The sequence below is a fragment of the Mirounga leonina genome, unplaced genomic scaffold, assembly GCF_011800145.1.
Source record: "Mirounga leonina isolate KUSES-001 unplaced genomic scaffold, KU_Mleo_1.0 Mir_154, whole genome shotgun sequence".
NCBI lineage: Eukaryota > Metazoa > Chordata > Mammalia > Carnivora > Phocidae > Mirounga > Mirounga leonina.
The window spans coordinates 44,586,647-44,612,763 of NW_023270389.1; the positions used below are offsets into that span (position 1 = coordinate 44,586,647).

Below are 26,117 nucleotides of genomic sequence, written 5' to 3' on the forward strand. Positions count from 1 at the left end.
CCTTTCTCTACTGTTCACAAAGAAGAATGATGACCATGGTTTTTCCTAAGTTGAGGTAAACACTACTGTTCTTTTACACTGGTGAGGTAACTGCAGTAGGACCGCTAAATACCTTTTTACTGGCAGGGGCCGGTCACGCCCCCCTCTACCGCACACGCCAGATGAGAAGCCTGCCGGTCCCTTCTTGGAGAGCTTGCTCTGATAGGCCCTGCTGAGTGGAAAATACCATGTAGGACCCACCTCCTTAGCAATAACTGACTGGATAAAGCATGGCCACCTGGCTCTCAGTCTCTCTGGAGGCCCCGGAAGCGGCACACAGAAAGACTGAGTTTCAGTTAGCAGTGGGTAGTGATCTAGTGAGGTGACAGACTCAGGCCTGAGGCTGTAATTTTAGAATGACCTTTTGGGAACTAATGAGCAAAGAGGGAGCCAGCTGGTGAGAAGCTGGAGAACGAAGCAGAACTGCAAAGAGATGCAGAGAAGAGAGTCTAGGAAGACCCAGAGATAAGAGAGAGATGTAAACAACTCTACTAGCTATCATGGTTCCTGATGATTTTTTACTCAGCTGAATTTCTTACTCTTGCATTCAATTAAAATAATCCAGCTCCATGTAGTAAACAAACCTCCTTTCTTAAACCATCTTAAATCAATTATTGTCTCGGGCGCCTGGGTGGCTCAGTCGGTTAAGCGACTGCCTTCGGCTCAGGTCATGATCCTGGAGTCCGGGATCGAGTCCCGCATCGGGCTCCCTGCTCGGCGAGGAGCCTGCTTCTCCCTCTGATCCTCCCCCATCTCATGCTCTCTCTCTCTGTCTCATTCTCTCTCTCAAATAAATAAATAAAATCTTAAAAAAAAAAAAATCAATTATTGTCTCTTGCAGCCAAATGATTATTTCTAAGATAATTTTTACTTTTAGTACTTGCAATAAAAAAACAACTAAGGCCTAATTTGCTCATTTATATACAATGAAAACGAGCAAAACCAAACAAAATACTTCATCAGAAACAAAAAACATAGGGAAAGAAAAGAAGTTACAATACAAGAAAGTTTCCCTTTAAAAATGAAGTTTCCTGAGAGTAAGGACCATTGCCTCTTATTTGCTTACCCACTGAACTCAGTAGAGGATTCTGCTACTAATAGCTACTAAAGAAAACAAACTTGACTTCACAAACCTTGCAGAGTACAGAATACCATGAGAATTAGACTTATAGGGAAAATCTAAACTATTCCACATGTGTTCCAGCCTTTATATTTCATATTTTTTAATCTTGGTAAAGAGGTGTTCAAAATGATAGTGATGACAAGCTACTAAATTCTTCAATAAAAGAAATCTCAGTGTGGAAAATAACCAAGGATGGAGAGGTCATTTAAGTTGGGCAGCAGCAGCCTTCTTCTGTAATTGGCCAGGGAGTGGATATTTTAGGCTATGCAGTTCTTCTCCACTCTATTACTGTTGCTCGAAAGTAGGCATAGACAATATTAAACAAATTGGCATGGCTGTGTTCCAATAAAACTTATTTACAAAAACAGGCAGTGATGTGGACTTGGCCTATAGGCTGTAGTTTGCCAAGTGCTAATTTAAGTTATTAAGAAGAATTTCTCCTAATACTTACTTAACTAATGAAATCTATGCACTCAATAAATCAACACTGGAGTGCCCGTACAGGATAAGCAAAAAGGAAGAGTAAATAATTATTTTCACTGAAATAAATCCTAGTATTTTAAATGCCTTAATTTTTATTTACCTTGAATTGAAAAAGGAAATCTATCCTAGTAAGAAAGAAAGAATTCAAAACAGATTTCCCCCGTGAGAGAAGCCATAACAATTTAACTTCATCATTAGGATGTGACCTCAGGTCTTATAGTTCTGAATATAAACTATATATTTAAAGCAAAGAAAAATTTGGGGCACCTGGGTGGCTCAGTCAGTTAAGTGTCTAACTCTTGATTTCGGCTCAGGTCATAATCTCAGGGTTGTGAGATCGAGCCCCACACGGGGCTCCCCACTCAGTGGGGGAGTCTGCTTGAGATTCTCTCTCTCTCTTCCTCTGCCTCTCCGCCCCTCCACCCCGCTCTTTCTCTCCAAAAATAAATACATACATCTTTAAAAAGAAAAGAAAAATTTATATTTTCCCTGGCAGTCATAGCCTGCTTGTTGTAAGTGACTGTCTACGAAAAATAAAACAGCAGAACACACTGGTTGAAATACAGAGGTCAAATGATTTGAGTTTGTAATCTGAGTGGAAAAAGACCTGAGGAAATACAAATTTGCCAGCAACTAGTGCTTACACCTATGATATGTAAATGATTATGCTAAGAAATTTTACATATATTATCTTCAAACCTTACAACCACCTAAAAGATATTTATTACCACTTTTACTAGAGCTCAAAAAATATTCTACTGAATAAACTGATAAACTAAAGCTGGGCCAGGGTTACACCATGATTTTATGGAAGAGCCAGGAACTGCACCCCAATGTATTTGACTCCAAAGCCTGCATCTTTGTGGAGGAATGGGTATTTTTTTTTTTTTAAGATTTTATTTATTTATTTGAGAGAGAGAATGAGATAGAGAGAGCATGAGAGTGGGGAGGGTCAGGGGGAGCAGCAGACTCCCCGCCGAGCAGGGAGCCCGATGCGGGACTCGATCCAGGGACTCCAGGACCATGACCTGAGCCGAAGGCAGTCGCCCAACCAACTGAGCCACCCAGGCGCCCGAGGAATGGGTATTTTTAACGGCTTCCCACTGGAGGTGGCAGGGTGTAATTCTTGCCCTTAGAGGGCTTTGGATCTGAAAGCACATTTTCTTATTCATGGTGTTGCGTGCTTTGGGGTGGTAACCCCACGTTCACACCTGTCCCCAAGTACTTTCTCTGGCATTAATATACAGAAACCCAAATCTAGACTTTCAAAAAAGATATACAACACACAGAAATTATTAAGAGAGTCACTGGATTACCCGTCCATTATGCTGTCTAGTGAAGTAAAAATGATGAATTCTGCTAAAATTTTGACAAATACAAGGAAAATCCTAAAAATGGTCTCCTGCTAGTCAGCACAGTGACAGAGGATTACTCACCAATAACAATGCCACCAATGGCACCAGCATTCTGAACATTGCGTGCCTTTTCTGCAAACATGCACTGTCCTCTTTGTATCAGAGCGATTTTTCCCACCACTGCCTCGGGGTTAGTAAGCTCTGAACAACCATTGTACGGTTTACTGCTTGCAACAAATCCTCTTGTCTGTCAGAAATAAAAGTAACTTAAATATCCTTTTATCTTCTCAAATCACTATCTAGTCAATACAATTCACTATCTAGAGCTTTAAATAGACCTTACTTCTTTTCTAATGATAACATATCTAGTATATATTTAGCGTAAGTTTTTGTTTTGAACATTTCACATATCATAGTACCCAACCAACATTTTACTGTGCTCTGCAATTTATAAAGCATTTTTACATAAATTACTAAATCTCATCTTTATAATGACTCTAAGAAAAATAATACATATAATATCTCCATTTTACATATGGGGAAACTGAGACTCGGGTTACATAATTTGCTCAAAGACACAGTGTTTGTATGTGGTAAAGCTGGAATTTGTAGGCAGATTCACCTTGTACCCATACCCACACTTCAAACAGCTGGGAACCACTTTTAAACCATCACTTGTAGCCAGAAAAATTTTTGAAAGAGGGAAAAAATGGATTTAGTCTACATGAATCTGCAAACAGTTCTCTTCCCAGAAAAATTAAATCCACCAGAGAACAGATTTTAAAGATACCAATGTAAAGGTACTTTAATATCCCTCTCTCTCCGAGAAGGCAAACTCCACAAGGGCATGATCTGCACTCGCTTTATAAACATGATAGATAGCTAACATCTAAAATAGTGCCCAGAATATAGTAATACTAGGACTCCAAAAAGAGTTGCTGAATGGATGAGTCAATCTATAAACCTTTACACACAAAATAGGTCTCAATTAGGGGGAATGGAGTTCAAAGAGTATTGGCTTTAGATTATCAGCAGACTTGGGTCTGGTCCCAACACTGCAACCAATTAGATGAACTTGTGAACTGTTCAGCAATGTAGGTCTTTGTTTCCTACGTTAAAACTAAGGGGCTGGGCTAGCTTAGTGGTCTTCCAAGTTGGCTCGGTGGGACCGCAGTGTCACGCTCTCCACTGCTACCTGAGCCAGGGCACCTCTGCTTTTAGCTGTGTTCTTAGACCTTAAGGCTCCAAGCTGGACTTCTGTTCAACGAAGGCTCTAGTAGTTGTTAAAAAGTCCAAAAAACCATTTTTAGATAAATTAAAGATGCCAAATTAGAGAACAGACCAAGAATTGGACAGTATCTGAACAATATTTTAAGTAAAATTCTATAAGCATGTTGTATACATAAATTACGACTCAAAATTTTCAAGATATGCTTTAAACTTTAATCTACTTTAATCTGGGAGAATGAATATTTGGGTTTTACTAGATTAAATATTTAGGTTTAATAAATTAAAACTACTAAATTAGACTAAGTAATTAGACAATACTTACACAATACTTTACATTCAATTCCAACAAGCATATTGTAAGTGTACACACCTCTTTATGTTTAGACAGATCTAGCCCAAACTGAGCTGGTCCAGCAGTCAACACTACCCTGCCAAAAAATGGGTGGGAAACAATTTGTACAGCTCGTGGAGGTAGCTGCTGTTCTTTTTGTTGCTGACTTGACAGTTCAATCATCTCCTGCATGAACCTCAACCCATCTTCAGCATCAATTGAACTAGCAGCCTAGGAAAAAAACATTAATTTTATCCTTTCGAAATGAAAACTTTCAACTTTTTGAAGTCTTAAATACTAATGCACTATAATCTACTCTAAAATTTCCCCTTTTGGTTTCAGTCCTTATCAAATACTTATGGCCTGATTTGTCCTAAAAATATTACTTCTGGAAATATTCTCTGAAAGTAAGATTTGTAATTTTTTCAATGTCTCTTTCACTGTTCTACAAACCACTTTCTCATATGAATTGAGAATTGGACTTCCACCAAATGCTGAAATGCTTACTTTGCTTGATTTTTCCACTGCTTCCCCTTTTAAGAAATAAACCTCATAATGACCCATACTTCCCTTCTTTGGACTTATGAACCAATAATCACACTAAATTCAAAATATATGTATCAGGCATCTATTAAGATCCCAGCACTTGACTAGGAACTGGGGAGAGTTTCACTTTAAGAAGTTTGTATCTAGAGGATACAGACATGTAAATTTACCTATGATAAAATTCTCAAGTGGGAAACTAGACTAGCAGCACAGACAAGGGAATGATAGATTCTGCCAGTGTGGATCTGAGAAATATTTAGAATGATATTTGAATTGAGTCTTCACAAAGGAAAAGCTGAAGAATGCCTGACTATAGTGGAAAAAAGGTGGATTCCTGACACTTAACAGGAAAAGTTAATTGGACTTGACAGGAGTTAGAGGATAAGAGAGAACAGAGGAGTTGGGAGACAAAGACAAGTTTAAGCCTATCTGGATATGTCCAGTTTTGGTGACTTAAGAGAGTGATGTTAGGTCTATTGAGATGGCAAACAAAAAGGAGAGATGGACTGAGGTGGGGGCAGGAAGAGATAATTAATTCAGGTTTGGACAGACTGACTGAGATGCAGACACATGTCATACATATGACAGGCAGATTAAAGCTGAATTTAAGAGTAAAGTTAGGAATCAGGGTTACTTATGTATATCTAAGAAATCACGTGTACAAAGACGACAGCTGAGCTTATAGAAAAGATGTGACTGCTGAAGAAGAATACAGAGAGAAAAGAGTACGATCCAGATTCCCCGGTAGTGCCTACGTTGAGTGGTTTTGCCAAAAAAGGAAAGTTCCAAAGGAATCCACAAAGCAATGAACAGAAAAGTAGGAAAGATGTATGTTGCTGGAATGCCCTGAAAGCCAAGAAAGGGGTATGTTTTAAAAAGGGGTCAGTCAACAGTTACAGGAAAATTCAATCAAATAAGGATTAAGAGGCCACTGGGTGGTAGTTATGTCATTGGTGGTGTAAGTGAAAGTAATGTCATTAGAGATGCCGCTCCCACTACTGCAAAGTGATAGTAAGTGAAACATAAGCAGGCAGAAGACTCTTTAAGAAAGGATGGATGTGACAATAGAGATGAGAAAGAAATCAGAAGGAAAACTAAGGTTGTGGGAAGGTTGAATTTGAGATTAAGGGATACCAGGTACGGTTCCACATTGAAATTCTTCAGCAAACTGTGTTTTCTCAAAATCAATGTACTACTAAGGTGAATAAGGTGAAAAATTAAGAGTCCTCCTGTTATGAAAGCTTTTAAAGCAAAAAGCAACAGAATTTTCTCAAAAAGGCATGTTCTTTTTCCTAGGCAGAGACAAACACTTGCAAATTTTAATTTCCACAATGAATAAAATACTTAGATTCAGTAACTTTTTGGAAACTAAAATACTGTAAACTACAGAGATATTAAAATGAATTACTAGCTTTTAAGATTTGCTCTAAATAGTGGAAAGACAAGGTGCTGAGAAACAGAAAAATCTGAACTTGAGCCCTACATCTGACTCTCTTAATTGAAGCAAATTACCCAACCTACTTGTGATTTGATTTATACTATGAAGGCGCTGAATTACATGGCTTTCAAGATACTTCCAAGTCCTAAAATTCTGATTCTCTAACTTTAAATCATATATTAAAAGTTCTTAGAAAGCCAAATGTCATTATCTTATGAAAGCTGATGAGACCAAAAAGGGCAGAGATGGTATCTAATTAGTACAGCAATGGCTTACTTGGATTGCATGTTGAACCAACTGGACTCTCCCATCTTTGAGGTGAATCAAACTCACCCCCATCTTCTTCAAGATTTCTAAATGTTCAGGGTTAGTGGCCATGAAATCTCTGGCTCTCAGAGGGGGTTTAGCTCCACTCCTGAAACTCTCCTCTCTGCTAAAAGTAATTATAGGCAAGGCTTAAAAAACTACAAATCAGAACTGGGGAAAAACCTAAGACAAAAATAATTTTAGATACTCGCAAAATTGCTAGTTTTAGAACTAGTGAAACTGGAAAAACTGGAAACAGCTGTTTTCCCATATATAACTTAGGTTATATAGCTCTCAAATATATTTTACAGTTACCAAAACATGTATATTATCTACAAGTCTATATTAGTAGACAGCCTTATAACTATCTGAAAGTACAGAACAGGTTGGCTTAGGGATTTGTTATTATTGATTTCTTCCTTGAAAAACAGGGTTTTCTCCCAATATTTTAAAAGCAAAACAGTACTTCTATCTGTGAATAATAACACTCACTTAAAAGAAATTTTTTAAAATTTCTTATTGATGGCCTTTCTAATGTAAGTGTTTGGGAAAAAATGAACTCATTAAGCCAAAAAATAAGTATTTCATCAAAAAATAAAATAAAATAAAAAACTATATTTTCACTACAAAGAAACTATAGATTAAAGGAAAAATATTTTCTACATATACAATACTTTCTACATATACATGTGGAAGTACTTGATGAAACTATTCTGTGTAAAAATGAACTACAGAAGTTAAAGACTATTATATGCCACCCACTGACTATTAATACTTAGTTCATTAAAATAATCACCATAATAAATTTCCATAATAAAAGTTTCCATAATAAAATTTCCATAGTAATAAAGACATTACTGCAGAATAAACTTTGTCATCTAACCTTACCAATGAATAATTTTTAATTAGTGATAACTACATACTTCAATATGTTTTTGGTCTAAGTGAACGTCTTCTTGGCTGTTATATGTTCCTTACACTCTCTGTCATTTACTAACAATTAACTTTGTTATTAACAAATACAAAATAATACATCTTACACTCTGATGATGCCTCTAGGACAGCTCTTATCCACCACATTTTTCAAGGGTTCACGAATGCTCTGAGCATACAATGGGTCATTAGGGAATAGAATCTGAGTGTTTGGACAAGTCCAATCAAAATTACTGTCATCCAGTTCTGTATATTCTGAGGTCTACAATATAAAACAATGTTACATAAGTAAAAATAATTATTTTACTTAACATTACAGCTTATTCAAATGAAACATTAAGTGAAATCTAAGTGTATATAGGATAAAAATATAATAAAACAAAACAAGAATACAATAAGTATTAAGTGTATACAGGATAAAGCTATAATAAAAGAAAACAAAATAAAATATCAAATGTACTTTTCCTCTTACCATACACATATTTATTGAATTCTATTCATGTATTACTTTTCACTTGGAAAAATAAACACATAAAAGAGAATAAGACATTTAATCAAAAAACATAACCTACTGTATTCTTCTTAGAGATGCTTTGATTTGTAGTAGAGAGCCAAAGAGGTAACAGATGAGCTTCTGTTGTAAAGATGTAATCTTCTATGTCAAAAATAATGTCTTCTTTATCCGCAAATAACAGGTAAAGATACTTAAACATCTCAGCCAAGAAGAAAGAATCCATTCTAAAATAAAAGGTCACAAATAAATCTACAAACATAAAAATATCCCATGACAACGATCTGAAACAGACAGAGAGTCAAGGTCAATAAACATGTCTATACCAATTTAGATGTCCAAAGTACTATAGAATCTATCTATTCCCCAGTGGTAGTAGTCTTGACTCCAAGCATATTCCAAGGGCATGAAAAAGACCAGAGGGGCTGCCTACCACATAGGTATACTAAATCTCGTCAATAGTACCGACAAGATTTTCCTGTTGGCCTTCCAATGAAGGAGAGTTTTCCATTTCTTCTACAGAAAACCAACAGCAGGGAGGTAATGCAGATAAACTTTACTACTGAGAGTCATACAAGAATTCAATTAATATTAAACTGGATAAAGTAACATAATTTTGATGGAGTTCATTATGTAGCATTTAAGTGATAAACAGGAAGGCTTTTTTAAAGGTAAAGTAAATCACTTACAAAAAATTACATGAAAAAAGTACAACACAAAATCACAGGGACTATGATTATAACTTTGTAAATATTTAAATACCTGTCAAGAAGGGAATACAGAAGAAACAAGGGATAAAAACATACGTGACTTTATAAATTATTTAATGTTATAATGTTTTAATAAACATTTTAAAGAAAAGCTTTAATAAAATTAAAAGTGGCAAAAAAAGAGCACAGTTGTTAGATGGAGTTATGGTAACATGGAATTTATTACATTTACTACCTCCCAAAGCATCCTAGGTTTTGGCAGTAATACCTTGTTATTTACTGGACAGACTACATAGTTTCACACCTCCAGCCAAGCACAAGTCCTGGCACACAGTAGGCACTCAATAAACATTTACTAAATCAAAAGCAAGTTTTAACAGTATTACTAAAGAATGAACTAGAGACGCAATGGAACATAGAGGTAAAGAAACGGGCTTTGGAAATAGAGAAGACTTTCCACTGACTAGCTGTTTAATCATGAGGATATTATATAAGGACTGTAAGCTTCAGTTTATTCTTCTGGAAAGGACATAATAATAATACATGCCTAACACTGGGGTAAATAAAGACTAAATGAGATACTACAGATCCATTATTTAGCATAGCACCTGGCATAGGTAGGAGCTCAAAAACAGAGCTATCATTATTTTTACTATACATCAATGATGTTTTGGAACTTCCAACAACTCACCTGTAATGTTTCAAAAGTTTTTTAAACATTTTGTTTGTTAATCTTTTCAGAATAGATAAAACACTTCCTGTCAACCTGCAATATATTTATGATAATTTAACTTTTTCTGGGGGATAGATATTATCATGAGCAAATGCTAGCTTGAGAACTGTAGACTGATGAGCAGGGTGTTGATTTTTGGCGAATTCTAGAACTTATTATGAAACAGATGATTTGCAAACACTTAGAATAGAGAAATGGTAAGATCACTACAGTTTGAGTTGGGTAAAGCTAGCAAACTGGGTATCATATCATATAATCTAATTTGTATTAAAAAACCATAAGCATATTATACACAAATGCAAACACATATACAATAAAACTGTCTAGAAGACTGTTTATCAAATTGCCAACAGTGGTTATCTTAGGGTGCGCAAGTAGGGAAGTGTCTTACGAAAGATTTTCATGTTCTTTTTGCCATTTATATTCTTTCAGTGATCATTAAGGAACATACAAATATTTCCATTTTGGAAATTGTGTGTGTGTATGCTAGTGAGCCAGCAGACAGCACTGATAGGTCTGTAAGGGAATAAGCAACCAGACACAAAAAGCTTGTAACATGAAAGCCCTCAAGTGTCACACCATAAGGTACACTAGTCATGGTCCTAACCAGAGTTCTTCCCCAACAATTTAGATGGAAATTTTTTTAGGTATTCCTATCTAAACTGCAGGTCAGGGGCGCCTGGGTGGCTCAGTCATTAAGCGTCTGCCTTCAGCTCAGGTCATGATCCCAGGGTCCTGGGATCAAGCCCCGCACTGGGCTCCCTGCTCAGCGGGAAGCCTGCTTCTCCCTCTCCCACTCCCCCTGCTTGTATCCCCTCTCTCGCTGTGTCTCTGTCTGTCAAATAAATAAAATCTTTAAAAAAAAAATAAACTGCAGATCACTGAAAACAATTTAGGTAGTACGTCAGATGACTGGGATGAGATTCAAACTCTCTTTTAGGTCTAGAAACACATAGGCACACACACAAAACCCAACAAAATCAAATTTTGCTGAGCTAAGGATAAAGTTCTAAGTTTACACTAAAAAAAAAAAAAACAAAAAAAAATCATTGCTCAAAAGCAGGATGGAGAATACCCATTTGTCAGCAGGCCACAATTAAGTAACTGAAGTCAACTGGCCACAAGTTCACTGTGAGTTGAATGTAATAAAGCTGCTAAAAAATTTAAAGCACATCTAGTAACACAGAATGATGAAGATTAGTAGTTCTCAACCTTTTGCTGGGCCAAATGCAGGAGATACAATGCTGCCAGGAGAAACAGTGAGTTGATGAAGCAGTGATCCTCAATTGGATAGAGGGTGTAAACCCACCAGCCGCTCAGAAAATTAGCAACCTCACAACTGTTCTTGAACAGTGATGTTTTGCCAGGCACATCTTGAGTATGGTTAATTCTGGACATGATATTTTAAGAGATACTCTATATATTGGAATATAATCAGATTGGGGCAAAGGCAGTGGTAAACAGTCTAGAAACAATGTCACATAAGGAATATTTGATAGGGAAAAATAGAAGAATGCTAAACTTAGAAAACTGGAACTCTCTAAATAGAGTAACTCATGCCTTCCTCTGTAATTCCTCAACCTGTTACTTTTTTTTTTACTACAGCACAAATTACATAGTTGTAATTATTTCTTTACACACCTATCTTCTTCACTAACTACAAGTCAAGGGAGGGCAGGAACAGGTTCTAATTTCCCTTTCCATCCCCATACCTAAGTGCAGTGCCTGGCATACAGTAGGTGCTTAATTATTGTTCCTTGCATGAGTTGCCAGAATAGCGTTGTGTTCAAGAACCAATGTGCCTTGATAAGAATTCTGTTAACCTTACTAATTGTGTGACCTTAGGTAAGTTCCCCAACCTTTCTGTGCCTTGGCTTCTTCATGTATACGATGAAGATTAAAATAGAGATTACACTTCAGAGGGTTGTTAAGATCAAATGAATTAAACAAAGCAGAGGCTTACCTAGAAGAGTGTCCAGAATGTAAGAGGTAGTCAATAAATGTTAAAAATAAATACACAGCCTATCTGCTTTCACTTGTTGCTGGTATCTGCATGCCTACTTCCAAAAACCTATCCATTTCTCATCAGCTATGATCAGGGAAGTAGGTCTCAAGTCTCATTAACTATTATCTAAATACTCTCAAGTGAAGGACTAAGGGACAACTCTGAGTAGATGGCAACAACTCTGGCATCTACTCTGAGTAGATGATGAGAGCTGTGTCTCACCTGCCTCTAGTCCCTCTGCCTGAAATTCCTTTCACTACTTTTTTCTCATCCTTGCTCATCCTTTAAGATACAGAAGCCTCCAGAAACCTTCCAGGGACTGTCATATCTTAATCTTTAATATGTTTCATGGCACATATACAATGTTGTAACACCTATTTACCTGCCTATTCTCAGTGATTCAAAGATGGAAAAGACATGTCTTCTATCCTTAATCCTCAAAACCTAGTATAACACTGGCACATAAAATACCTCATAAACACCTGTGGAATGAATATTTGGCAACCAAATAAACAAACGTTAGTGTTCATTAGAGATGAGTTCCTAGGTTCTGGATGGTTAAAATACTCAGATAAGTAATCCTAGAATAACTGTAATGTTAGTGAATATCACAGTAACCTAAGTTTGCTTTTTATAGCTTGAGTATTTCATGCCATCCCCATCAATCCAGTATCTGATGAAAGAGAAATTACCAATGGTCTTTCTTCCCCAGCCTTCCAAATCAGCAACAGAGTAAGAATACACACATTAACCAAGATATGCTTTGAGGAATTCTTGACTCAACACAAATCATAATCCAGATCATCCATCATTGTCGCCACAATTTCTAACATTGTACATAATATAAAAACTATTAACACAGAACCCCCTCCCCCGTTCCTAATACTAATACCAAGGTTCTGATATTTAACATTCATTTATTCATCTACTTAAAAATCATTTGAGCACCTACTATATGCCAGGCACTATGATAAAAATACAAACTGTTCAAACAATTTTAAATGAGCCTATTCAAGAGTTTAAAAAATAAACACAATGAACGTTTTGCATCTTCAAGAACCTTTTGTAAAAGCATTAAGCTTATCTGAATTCTAACTAAGAGTTGTATTTTGTGTTGTTTCCGAGTTACCCTGAGGAAAGGGGATGTTAGGAATTGTTTTACCTGTCCTCATGACTTCCAGTACGAACATCCTTCATGGCAGCAAATCCGCAAGGCACTCTAGCATATTTATTTAAATTTTCAATAAGTGTTTTCCCTACTTCAAGGTAGTAAGGATCTCCTGTAGCCTATTAAAAAGGAGAATATATGTATACATATATAGCTTATATATTACCATATACCCACTCATTTATCAGCTATTTATTGAGTACCTACTAGGTGCTTAGGCATTGTATCAGGCACTGGAGCACGTTACACAGAACTTAGCTCTGAAAATAAGCCAGGGATCTGCTTTATGGAATTTCTTAAACACACAACTGGAAAGCTGTCCAACTATGTACCTCAGCCCTTTGATAAAATTTTTAATACCCAGAAAGGTAACAGACATGCTTTAGAAAGCAGCTCTAGAATATAACACTTCTTTTTTTAGAAATGTTTATGTAAATATTTTGAAAAGATACAAACTTAGATGTCAATTCTTATCTCTTTCAATAATTATGGATGAATGAAAACTGTAACATATCCAACCATTATAACATTAAACAAAGACTTTGAAAACCCAATTACTATTATAAGGTGGTGAGATATCCAACAGAGAATGGGGACTAAACAGCAAAAAGAGAGGTAAAATAGCTTACTTTATACAAGAAGTAGGTACTTTCTGCAAATTCTGGTCTTAAAGGATGTTGAGCCCAATGTACCCTGAAATCTGTGGTGAATGCCTAGACAAAACAACATATAAATAGGTATAGAGATGTGATTTAAAAAATAAACAAGTGGTTCTAGAGTATATAGTAGTTAGATAGTAAGTTAGATCATAAAAAAGTTAAAAATTAAAATACTGGTAACAATTTTCTTCTATAAAATGAAAATTTTCATTGCTTAAAATCACAATTCATTTTTGTTAAGGTGCTATTTTTACCAATTAAATGTGATTATTTTTGTAAAAGATCATTTTGGCTATTAGGAAGCTTAGAGAAAACTATGAAACTCAGTAATGCCACTAGATGGGTCTTTGTGTTTTCTTCTTTTTCCTTATCTCCATTTTCTCCTCTTAATTATTAAGTCCCTCGTTCTCATATTTCTATTTTAGCATTTTAGCATATGCTTTCTTTTATAACACCCTCAAATCCTCTGCACAGTGAGACAAGGCATTATTTAAAAATAAAACTAGTTTCACTTGAAATAATTCACTAACAGAGCCAACTGGTTTAAAAAAAAAAAAATTAAAATAAAACCCAAAACCTTTATGGGAACCAAATAAAACTTCATCTGTGATAAGATGTATTTAGTTGAACCTCGGTTTATTCTGAGTGAATATGAACTTTCTATAATGCACAGTCCTACTTACCTGAAGTCTAATAAAACTATACTTTCTAAAACAAACACTTTAGGAAGCGATCTAAATTGGTGGAATGCTTAGGTATCTCACAGAGTGTAGTGAATAAGCAGGGACAGAACACATACATTAATTTGGAAATTTTTAATGGTACATTTCTGGAAAGCCAAAATGTGTGCTGTTAAGATTTTGCCATATCTAGCCAGCAAGAATATTTATTACTAATATATAAAAACTAGGCAGTCTATGTGATCAGGAAGAGTGTATGTTCAATGTATATCATTTTCATAAAATAATCTTTAGAAAATAAAGAGTAAAAAAGTCTCTCTAGCTGGTGGGTATACATAAAAGTTAGAATGAAACAATATGTATGTAATGGCATAGATTAGAAAAGGCTGAGAAATACTAATTTGGGATTTTTTTTTTTTTTACATAAAAGGTCAGCATTACTTTAGACTTTTCTTAATACATGAGAAAAAGGAAAAACATATGCAGTAGTGTATACACCAAAAGCAAATTAATTAAACTATTTAACCAGGAAAAAAACAAATAAAAAAGAATAAACCGGGGCGCCTGGGTGGCTCAGTCGGTTAAGTGTCTGCCTTTGGCTTAGGTCATGATCCCAGGGTTCTGGGATCGAGCCCCACATCGGGGTCCCTGCTCAAGTGGGAAGCCTGCTTCTCCCTCCTAAACTCCTCCTGCTTGTGTTCCTGCTCTCGCTATCTCTCTCTCTGTCAAATAAATAAATAAAATCTTAAAAAAAAAAAAAAAAGAATAAACCAATCCTGAAGATAACATTTGCTGTCTTTAAATCAGCAACTTATAGTATATGTAAATTAGAATTCCAAAGATGATTTGCTTACCTCTGGTAGGAAATTATGTTTTTTAATCACCTGATATAACATTTCATGAGTTTCAATAGCAGGTCTAATATCTCCCTTTAAGACCTAAAATTCAACAATAACAACAAAATTACCTAATAAAATATGAGTTGATTTTATCTAGAGTCATTATATAAACAGAAAAATGTACATTAATAAATTTTAAAATGTGACTCCATTTTGATAATTCAATTTTAGAGATCACATACGCACTTAATTGTTCTACGTTAATATTAAAAAAGTACAGGTTTTTTTGGTTTTTTTACCTGCAAACCTGGAAAAAAGGCAAGCAAAGCATCCATCCACGTTCGAGCATTCAGCATTGGCTTGTGGATATGCACATCAAGTAGAAGAGGTGGCTGGCTAATGTACCTCATGATGGCATCGTAGTGCTAGAAGATCACAATATATGTTCATGAAAGTAGATGAAAAAAGATGTATTATTCTAAAAACTGTAATTAAGTCGCACTGTGAAGAAAGTAAACCTGAATTTATATATAAATTTACTATTAGTTAACTATGTAAATATTTAAATTATTCTATATGGAAATCTTTCTAAAATATATTATATATAGTCCCCTGTGTTAATTCTGATGCAGAATATTAAAGACTATAATTAATATAGGATCTTCTGAGGGGAGATCCTGTTGCTGTCTTGTGGGACTGGCCCATGGTTGTGGCCAAAGGATGCTCTTATGCCCTCTTGAAATATAGTTACAGGCTTCTGTATTATAGAATTAGTTGCGTTTTCTCCTGTGTATAGGAAGTTTGGTCCCTTCTCAGCTAATGTAATACTCTAGTGCTCACTACTCAAATTCATGCATCTAATCATTGTTACCACTCTTATAGTCTGCTACATCTGTCTTTTATGTTCTTAAAAACTCTTTTTCCCCTTCTTTTATCTTCTTCTAGATATTTCCCAGGTTTGACAACAGGTTGAGCTGTTAGTCAATCCATGATAATGAGCCAACGACAACAAAAAAAACCTGTCCTCGTTCACCTCAAGAAAATCTTGTTATAATCTAATAAACAATATGTGATCATGTTTTTTAAAGTATTCAAATGGCAACTTACTAGGTCTCTTATTGGTTTTTTCCTAACTCACCTGTTCTTTAATAACTTATTATCTGTTAGACGTTAAGGCACTGTTCTAACACTTCACATGCACTAGCTTATTTAATCCTTCCAATAACTCTATGAATAATACTAGTATTCCCATTTTGTGGATAAGGAACAGAGTCAAATAGTGTAAAGTTACTTGCCCAAAGTCACAAAACCAGTGGTACACCAGGATTTAAACCCAAGCAGGACAACTCCCATACTTTAGCCCCTATACCATATTGTCTCACAGTAATGTGGGTGTACTGATAGATGCACAAAGAAATTATAAATGATTTCAAAAAGAATACAGTGATATAGCTGATGAGTTTGCTGTACTGATTTCAATTTGCTTCAATTACAAAGGCAATCCAATCAGGTTCAATAATCCTCCCCCTTCCCCCCTAAAAATATGCCTGCGGTTCTGACCCAGACTTAAAGAGGTATAGATCTGCTTTTGAAATGAATACTCACTAGTTTCTCTAAATCTCCAAAGCCCTGCATGCTTGGTGTGATCAAGGACTAGTCCAAACTTCCAAGATTTCAACAAGAATTGGAATCCAAAGGAGAAAGACAACTAGTAATTTATTATAATAAATTCTCTTCCTTGTATAAAAGATTAGGTAAACTCAAATCTACCTATTTTATGACTTACTGGCAGAACTTAAAAACTTCTGATAAGAGATGAAAATAAAACTACTTTGTAAACTAATTTTTGGAATGTATGTAGCTTTGTCCTATCCCTGTCCAACATCATCAGGGAATACTGACAAAAAACCATTTTTTTAACATTGTAACATTTTTAACATTTTAAAAAGATTATTTCTCAGACTGTCACTCAGATAATTCAGTTTCTATCAAAATCTGGCACTCAAATAAAATTGGCTCTAAAGTTAATATAAAATTAGATCAACTTACTGTATTAAATCTTTCCAGAAAACTGTCATCTCCAAGCAAGACATAGGCTTTCAATAGATATTCATAATATGAATCAATCCCTGCTCCAACTCCACTATCTATGGAAAAAATACATATAAATGTGATTCTTTATTAAACAAGTCTTAAAAACTCTTGACAGAGCACAAGTGAGGATATTAGTACACTAAGAATAAAACATTAGTCTAAACATGGAATTGTTTAAAGTAAAAATTCAACATTTATAGAAATATTAACTCTAATATATGAATAACAATGGTTCCTTGCTGATGTTTGTATATTTACAAAAGAAGAATCGTACTTGCAAAATTGGTTATGTAAGTCTTATTTAAAAGTAGGAGATACTAGTTTTAAGAAGTTTTTCAAAGCTCATTTTCTCAGTGAGGAACTCCAAAAAGGAAACATTAGAGAGGACTATTATGCATTTTTTTAAACATTTAGATCCTTAATCAGTAAGACATCAATCTTTAAGGTTAGAGTAGATATGAAATCAAGACTGCTGCTGTTTGGAGATGCCAATTTTAATTGCTGCAACTAACATGGTTGTTGGCTTCTTCCTCCAAGATCATCACTGAAGACCAAAGAAAGAAACTAAGAAAACTGTAAGAAACCTGGCAGCACAGGCAGGGCAGGTTGGGGAGAGGGTGGCTTTGGCCTGGAGCGGAAGGCAGCCAGACACGGTTAGGAAAGAATCAAATAGGAGGGAAACTCCTAGAGCTTTGCTCTTGCTTCTCCCCAACCACTATCTTAAGACACATCTCCTCCTACACTTGCTACAACTCAGGTCTGTGTTCCAGGTCTCCTCAGGAGTAAAATCAGGGCAGCACTAAAATCCTGCATAAGGAATTGAATAAAAAAGGTGGGACCTAATTTTAGACATTCTTACCCCATAATTCCTGAGGTTGGTGAGTTTACAATTTAAATTATAATTACAATTACAATCTGAGAAATCCCTATACCCAGGGAACATTCAGCATCAATTAAATCAGGATCTCCTGGGGCCCAAGCATTGTTATTTTTAAAAAAATTTGTTCGAATTCATCCCTAAGATCACTGGGGATGATAGGGATTGGAATCTGACCTTCCCACAGAGTAGGTGAAAAAGGAACATAAACTTATAGGCCAAAAAACATGTAAGCAGCACGACTTTCTAAAAATAAAAAGAATGTGCTGGAATAAGAATTTATCAGAACGGGGCGCCTGGGTGGCTCAGTTGGTTAAGCGACTGTCTTCAGCTCAGGTCATGATCCTGGAGTCCCGGGATTGAGTCCCACATCGGCTCCGTGCTCAGCGGGGAGTCTGTTTCTCCCTCTGACCCTCCCCCCTCTCGTGCTCTCTCTCTCATTCTCTCTCAAATAAATAAAATCTTTAAAAAAAAAAAAAAAAAAAGAATTTATCAGAAGAAGAAATAATAGAACAGGCACACTTATTTTAAATTATTTAATTTTTTTTTAAAGATTTATTTATTTATTTGACAGAGAGAGACACACAGAGAGAGAGGGAACACAAGCAGGGGGAGTGGGAGAGGGAGAAGCAGGCTTCCCACTGAGCAGGGAGCCCAATGCAGGGCTCAATCCCAGGACCCTGGGACCATGACCTGAGCCAAAGGCAGACGCTTAACGACTGAGCCAACTCAGGCGCCCCTTAAATTATTTAATTTTAAAATTAGCCTTATAGACATACTAAAGATAGGGAAGATATTAACAATATAAAATAAGAAGAAAAAAAATGTTTAAGTAAGCTCTACACCCTACATGGGGATGGAACTCATGCTCTACCAATTGAGCCAGCCAGGCACCCCACGAAGAAAAATTTTTAACCAGGCAGAAATACATGGAATAAAAAATATAACAGTTAGGTAACAAAACAGATGGGATATATAGCAGAAAGGATACAACTGAGGAACAGATCAGCAAACTGGAAGATCACATGTAGCAATCTTCCAGAAGAAAAAAACGCAGAAAAAAAAAAAATATATATATATATACAGATAAGATATATGGAGGACAGAAACAGAAGTGATTAGGTAACAGGAACTACAAAAAGAAAGATTATAAAAATGAAAAGAATATCTAAATAAATAAGACCAGTTTTCAGCAATTAAAAACAGATTTTAAATAGAAAGGACCTACAGAATATCATAAGGAGAGCTAAAGAAATTTCTACACCAAAAATTAGTGACATTTTTAGAAATTTCTCTTTGCTTTTGATATTCTTAGTCTTCCAAAGAGGAAGAGTAGATCACACACATAAGAGCATAAAAATCAGAATAATACCAGATTTTTTAATACAGTGTTAGACAATAGAACTGTATTTTCAAAGACTTGAAGGAAAAGAACTTGATAATGATAACAGAAAATGATATACAGCCAAACTGTCACTCAAATATGAAAGCATAATAAAATTGTTAGGCATAAAAGGCCTCCAGAAACTATTAAAAGCTACTGAAACCAGGGATAAATACTTAAGTAAGAAGGGAGACAAATCGGCCTTTCTTTTTCCGCCGTCTTGGAGTCTGAGGAGGCCTGCTGGGAACAGGACTCCTATAACGCCAAATAATGTCTGGAAGGCTGTGGTCCAAGGCCATTTTTGCTGGCTATAAGCGGGGTCTCCGGAACCAGAGGGAGCACACAGCTCTTCTTAAAATCGAAGGTGTTTATGCTCGAGATGAAACGGAATTCTATCTAGGCAAGAGATGTGCTTATGTGTCCAAAGCAAAGAACAACACAGTGACTCCTGGTGGCAAACCAAACAAAACCAGAGTAATCTGGGGAAAAGTAACTCGGGCTCATGGAAACAGTGGCATGGTTCGTGCCAAGTTCCGAAGCAACCTTCCTGCTAAAGCCATGGCCACAGAATCCGTGTGATGCTGTACCCCTCAAGGATTTAAATTTAATGAAAAGTAAATAAAGGTGTAGATTTGAAAAAAAAAAAAAAAAAGAAGGGAGACAAATCTAACATGTTGCGAGCAATATACACGGTACAAGTGACCAAATACTTTGACAGCTTGTTACCTTTTTTTTTTTTAAAGATTTTATTTATTTGACAGAGAGAGACACAGCGAGTGAGAGAGAGAACACAAGCAGGGGAAGTGGGAGAGGGAGAAGCAGGCTCCCCGCTGAGCAGGGACCCTGATGTGCAGCTCGATCCCAGGACCCTGGGATCATGACCTGAGCCAAAGGCAGACGCTTAACGACCGAGCCACCCAGGCGCCCCGACAACTTGTTACCTTTAAAGAAAGAGAAAGGAGGGCTGCACTATGCCCAAAAGAAAAAAGAACATATTCATAGTGAATAAGAACTAAATAACTATATAATATTAACAAAACGGAGGGTGGAGGTTGGGGCTGAGGGAGACAGAAAGGAGAACATGCTAAAGTTCATGTCTTACTAGGAGGTAAATATAGGTTTCATTTAATAACAAAAGGATTAAAAAGAAAACCGGAAAGGTGGAACACACTGAAATTACAATTAAGATAGTATAAAGTCCAAATATATAAAAAACAGAAGTAAATGTAAATGGACTGAAATCACCAATTAAAAGACAAAGACTGACAAATTGGCTTTTTAAAAAAAATCTATAAATTTTATAAGCGTTACACTTAGAGCATGAGCACCTGCAAAGACTGAAAGTAAAAGGACAGAAAAAAAGTTATCAGGCAATTAAGCAAAATAAAGCTGATGTAGCTGTATTACTATTAGATTAAATAGACTGTATGACAAAGAACATTAGAGATAATCACCACATAATGATGAAATATTTTAAATCATTTGTATGTTTAAAACAAAACATACAAAAATATTTCTCTCAACTAAGGAGAGAGCTATTTTAAATGAATGCACCCAGTAAAATAGACTAATGCACCCAAAAATATATATAAAGCAAAACAGAACTACAGGGAGATATTAATAAGTCCACTATCACTATCAGAAATTTTATCTACCTTTCTTAATTCTTGGTAGGTCAAGCAAACAGAAAATTAGCAAAGATCTGAACAACGTTAACTGAGCAAACCGACATACATAGAAATCTCTACCCAACATGAGAAAATATACACTTCTTAAAGCACATGCAAAATGTTCACAAAAACCAGCTATGTTTGAGGCTCCTGGGTGGCTCAGTTGGTTAGGCATCTGACTCTTGGTTTTGGCTCTGGTCATGATCTCAGGGTCCTGAGATCGAGCCCTGCATTGGGCTCCTAGCCACACTAGGCATGGAGCCTGCTTAAGATTCTCTCTCTCCCTTTCCCTCTCCTTTTGCCCCTCCCCCAATCCCATGCCAATGCACGCGCGCGCGCGCTCTCTCTCCGGGGAAAGGAAAAAAAAAAAAAACTGGCCACGTTTTAGGCCAAAAAGAAAACATCAATAAATTTTAATGGATAATTATCACATAAATCGTAAGTATCATATAGGTATCAATAGTATTCATTAAAAGTACAACTAACTGAATAGAAAATGGACAAAATACAAGAACATCAATACCAAAAAAAGGGAAACCTATATGACCAATAAATACCAAGAAGTGTTCAACATCATCAGTGATCCAAAGAAATACAAATCAAACTACAATGGGAAATCATTTATATACCTATTTCATTGGCAAAACCTTTTGAGTCTGATAATACTCAATGGAGAGGATGTTGATCCAGGGGATCTCATATTTTGCTAGTAGAAGTATAAAGTGGAGAAACAACTTTGGAAAACAGTTTTGAAAACAATTTTGACATTATCTCCTGAAGCTGAACATTAATTTATCCTATGATCTAAAAATTCCACTCCTCCATACATAGCCAAGAAAAACTCTTACACATGTACAACAGGAGAAACATACAAATATTCATGGCACTACTATTCACAATAGTAAAATCCAGGAAACAATTTAAATGCCCAGATTGTGGTTCATTCATCCAATAAAATATTATACAGCAGTCCAAAAAAAAAAAAAACCTACCCCTTTATGCAAAAATATGCATGAATCTTAGCAATACATTGAGAAAAAAGTCTCAAAAGTAAGCATGATGTGATATGATTTTATAAGGTTTAAAACAAGACAAAAATACACTTTTTAAGAATACATAGAGATGCAATAAAACTTTATTAAAAGCAAATGATCAGTAGAAGATAAGAATGCTGACTATTTCAGAGAAGGCAGAGGCATGGGACTGCAGAGGTAGAGTGTCAAGGATCATATGCAGAAGTGTATGTTGTCAAGTAATGGTCCATTTGTGGGTCCTTATTACATTATTAAAAATGAGAGACACCTGGGTGGCTCAGTCAGTTAAGCATCTGCCTTCAGCTCAGGTCATGATCCCAGGGTCCTGCGATCGGGTCCCATGTCGGGCTCCTTGCTCAGTGGGGAACCTGCTTCTCTCTCTCCCACTCCCCCTGCTTATGCTCTCTCTCTCTCTGACAAATAAATAAATAAAATCTTCAAAAAAAAAAAAAAAAAAAAAAGCCTAAGTAAAATGGGCCATGCATGGACCAATGATGAGTGTTGTCAAAAACTAAGGATTATGATTAATTTAAAATTAATTCTAACTAATTAATTTGCACCTGAGTTCCAAGCAGGTTAAAAAAACAGAAAAGAAATGGCAGAATGCTGAAGCCAGAATTCAGATTAGTTTCAGGGACCATTTAGATAAAATTTGGAAAAATCTTACATAATACTAAATAGATAGTAATTATGATAATCTTACTAAGAATAAATATTCTAGTATATTTCCATTTATCTATGCTGTATAGGGGTGTCTTATAAAGATAAAGTTATATATATATCTTTAAAGATTTTATTTATTTGACAGAGAGAGACACAGTGAGAGAGGGAACACAAGCAAGAGGAGTGGGAGAGGGAGAAGCAGGCTTCCCACTGAGCAGGGAGCCCAATGCGGGGCTCGATCCCATGACCCTGGGATCATAACCTGAGCCGAAGGCAGACGCTTAACGACTGAGCCACCCAGGCACCCTAAAATTAATATTCTTTATATAATTTTATATCCTGTTTGTTCATGTAACATTTATCTCATGATTCCAATTCATTTCAATAACATCTAGTGATAAATTATTAAATGCAGATTTCCACTTAGTCTGAGATGACTGAGGTATTCTGATTCTCTAGTTCTCAAGGAAACTAGTTCTAGTGTTTCATCTATATCCTATATCTATAATGCTATAACCATTAAGGTATGAAATAAAACAGTAAGTCCATCTAGAATAAGGGTGCTATTATTTGGTCCCAAAGAAGAAAATCAGGTTAAATTAAAATTCCAGCAATCTGGTGAAAAACGATTCTTTATACTGTCCCAAAGATTATTTTAACAAATGAAAATCCTTTATTTCCCAACCATTCTGAGGATGTGAAGGCTTAATTTAAGAAGGCCAACTTACATGAAAAAAAAAAAAAAAGCCCAACTTACATACCTTTTCTTACCCAATCTCCAGTATGAATATTTATAGTCACACCCACTAAATTACTACTTCGCTGTCTTTTTTCCCAGAGAAAATCAAGAGCTTTTCTTGCGTATTCCTATAATTAAAAAAAAGAAAAGCATACTTGAAGAACTGCATGTATCTGGCAAACAGGAAACAAAGAAACCAAAGTCAAAGGCCCATAGAATATTTTAAGGATTATATAAAATTCCTATGATAATCATTTATAATACACATTAAATTTCCTTACAAGTCAAATCTTGGCTCTTTTTCAGCCAATCAAGCCTAGTTAAAAAGAATGAGTCTAAATACTATTTAGTGGCAGTGATCTCACTTTGAGACCATCATGTTCGTCTATGCTTGCAGTGCAAGTTCAATTCACATACATGTATTATTAAATTATATTAATTGCTGCCATAATTAAATGCACTTGTTCAAATAATTTCTATCATTTAAATACAAAGTGAAAATCTCCTTACATACTCTTATTTAGAGAATTAGAAGAGAATTCCAAAGTTGGTATGTCATCTCTGAAACACAAACAAGCATTTCAGGAGCCCACTTTTTACACAGCATGCAACTTTGTTAGTGAAGGTAAATAAATTCACTAGTATTCATCTGACAATACCAAACCTAACCTTATGACACCATTTTTCTTTTTTTTCACTTATTTTTATCCATTGGCCACTAAATTAAAATAATTTCTGATCAAATTCTTAGCTTTGGATAAAAAGATGTTATAAAACATAAAAGCGTAAGACATGTACAGGAGAGTTTCTAAGTTAAACTTAATTTCAGAACATGAATCTATTTAGCATTGGAGAAGTACTTCCATAAAAGAAAAAAAATCATTAAACCAATTTGCCACTTTGCAGATTTAAGAACAGAGTATAAAATAGTCTTAGTTCTTGAATTAATTTATTTATGCTGAAAACAAAGCAGACTATGGCTTTAATTAAATGCTATAATTTCAGAGCCAGAAAGTTTCATAAAGATTTTATTTCCCTGTTCCTATGTTACAGCTAAGAAAACAGGCCCAGTGAAATCAAAGTTTAAAACTGAATTATAGAATATGAGAATTCATATCTCTTTATATGTTAGACCAAAAGTCAGCAAACTTTTTTCATCAGATGGTAAGTACTTTAGGCATTATGGGTCCATACAGTCACTATCACAATTATTCAACTCTTGTCACTTTAGCACAGATAGAGTCAGAGACACAAATAAATAAGCATGGCTGTGTTTCAATAAAACTTTATTCACAAAAATAGGCAGTGGCTAGATTTGGCCCCAAGGCTGTTGTTTGCCAACCCTGTATTAGATTGACGCTGTCAACTGCATCAGGTTGCTTCTCCTACAATAAATTACTATATATTCATGAAGTTAAAGAGATCATAATTTTCAATAGATTTACTCATAAGTATAAAATAGGCCAGTGGAAAGAGTATGAGCTCTGAATTTAGAAAGGCATGGATTCTAATTCCAATTCTACTCATTCACCCATAACTCTGCATCATATCCTCTTTGAATCTCACTTTCCTAACCTATAAATGCATCAGTATCTCAGAGTTTGTAGTTCAAATTAGTGCAAAAGTGAGTATACTTTTCAATGAAAGGAAAATATGTCAGCAAAGTACAGAATAAAAATTAAACCAAATATGGTAAGTCTGTCCTCAACACCCTGAACATATAGACGCACAAAGACCACCTGACTTGTTTTACTTACACTCAGATCCAATGTCTCTAATGCTGGTATACATTCCCTATTTCTGCTTGCTTTATGCGTGCCATTTGCTGAATTTTTAAAAATCTTCCTAAGTCATATGTTTGAAAAAGGTGTTTTGTGATACTATTGCACACAATGACATGCTTAAACAAATAGATAAAAGTGTGAGACATAGTTAGTCTACAACGAATTACTTGGCGAATATTAAGTCTTTTGGATAAGAAATAACATTAACCTTGGGGTAAACAAACTTACAGATATGACTCTATCAAGACAAGTGCAAAAATTTCACTGTTTCAGTGAACTTTTCAGAAAAGCAACAGACCGTCTAGAAGTATAACAAATAAAACAAAAAGACAGTTTTTCATATAAGACATTTGTGATATCAAATTCATATAATATGGCTGGAATCTCCTAAGAATAAACCTAAAAATTTATAGTTTGTGAAAAAAGGCCAAGTTGTATTAATATGTATCTACCTCACAATGACTTCTGGGTTTTTTGATAAAAACCATATGATGGAACCTAGACAAAAGTTCACTAAAATGACAGTAATCCTCCAACTGATAATCCTCGTACTTGAGCAATGAAAAAAGGATATAAAGTTAGTTCTGCCCAATACCCCAAAGATCAAAGGCTGTATGAAAAGCAAACCTCAAATACTGTCGCTCCTGTGAACCGACTTAAAGCAGCAAACTCAAGGATCAAGGTACCTGCACAAGCTGTACAGGTATCTGTCTCAGTTCCGGTTCGAGCTTCCGGTTTTCTGACACCAAACTTTAAATTAATCTAAATAAAACCAGAAGATTA

At 35.4% G+C, this 26,117-nt stretch overlaps 2 protein-coding genes across 6 annotated transcripts in view; one reads left to right on the forward strand and one right to left on the reverse strand.

The window, feature by feature from the left end:
* EDEM3 (ER degradation enhancing alpha-mannosidase like protein 3) overlaps positions 1-26,117 on the reverse strand; it is a 70,591-nt gene that overhangs the window by 13,168 nt on the left and 31,306 nt on the right. For 4 of the 5 annotated variants that reach the window (XM_035010649.1, XM_035010648.1, XM_035010652.1 and 1 more), the window contains 12 exons: positions 25,962-26,096; positions 23,573-23,678; positions 17,139-17,236; positions 15,389-15,514; positions 15,105-15,188; positions 13,541-13,624; positions 12,906-13,030; positions 8,357-8,522; positions 7,892-8,046; positions 6,822-6,978; positions 4,601-4,792; positions 3,082-3,247 (listed from right to left, as the gene is read on the reverse strand). In XM_035010649.1, the coding sequence (XP_034866540.1) occupies positions 3,082-3,247; positions 4,601-4,792; positions 6,822-6,978; positions 7,892-8,046; positions 8,357-8,522; positions 12,906-13,030; positions 13,541-13,624; positions 15,105-15,188; positions 15,389-15,514; positions 17,139-17,236; positions 23,573-23,678; positions 25,962-26,096 (1,594 nt within the window). The remainder of the gene's footprint in view (positions 1-3,081; positions 3,248-4,600; positions 4,793-6,821; positions 6,979-7,891; positions 8,047-8,356; positions 8,523-12,905; positions 13,031-13,540; positions 13,625-15,104; positions 15,189-15,388; positions 15,515-17,138; positions 17,237-23,572; positions 23,679-25,961; positions 26,097-26,117) is intronic. The other variant, XM_035010650.1, reaches the window with a different exon arrangement.
* On the forward strand, positions 19,670-20,079 carry LOC118014388 (60S ribosomal protein L35a-like). Its single transcript, XM_035010655.1, has one exon. It carries the CDS (start codon positions 19,715-19,717, stop codon positions 20,021-20,023), a length of 309 nt encoding a protein of 102 aa, XP_034866546.1. The 5' UTR covers positions 19,670-19,714; the 3' UTR covers positions 20,024-20,079.

Coding starts and splice junctions, on each gene's coding strand:
- LOC118014388 (XM_035010655.1), top strand. CDS start 19,715: ATGTCTGGAAGGCTGTGGTCCAAGGCCATTTTTGCTGGCTATAAGCGG.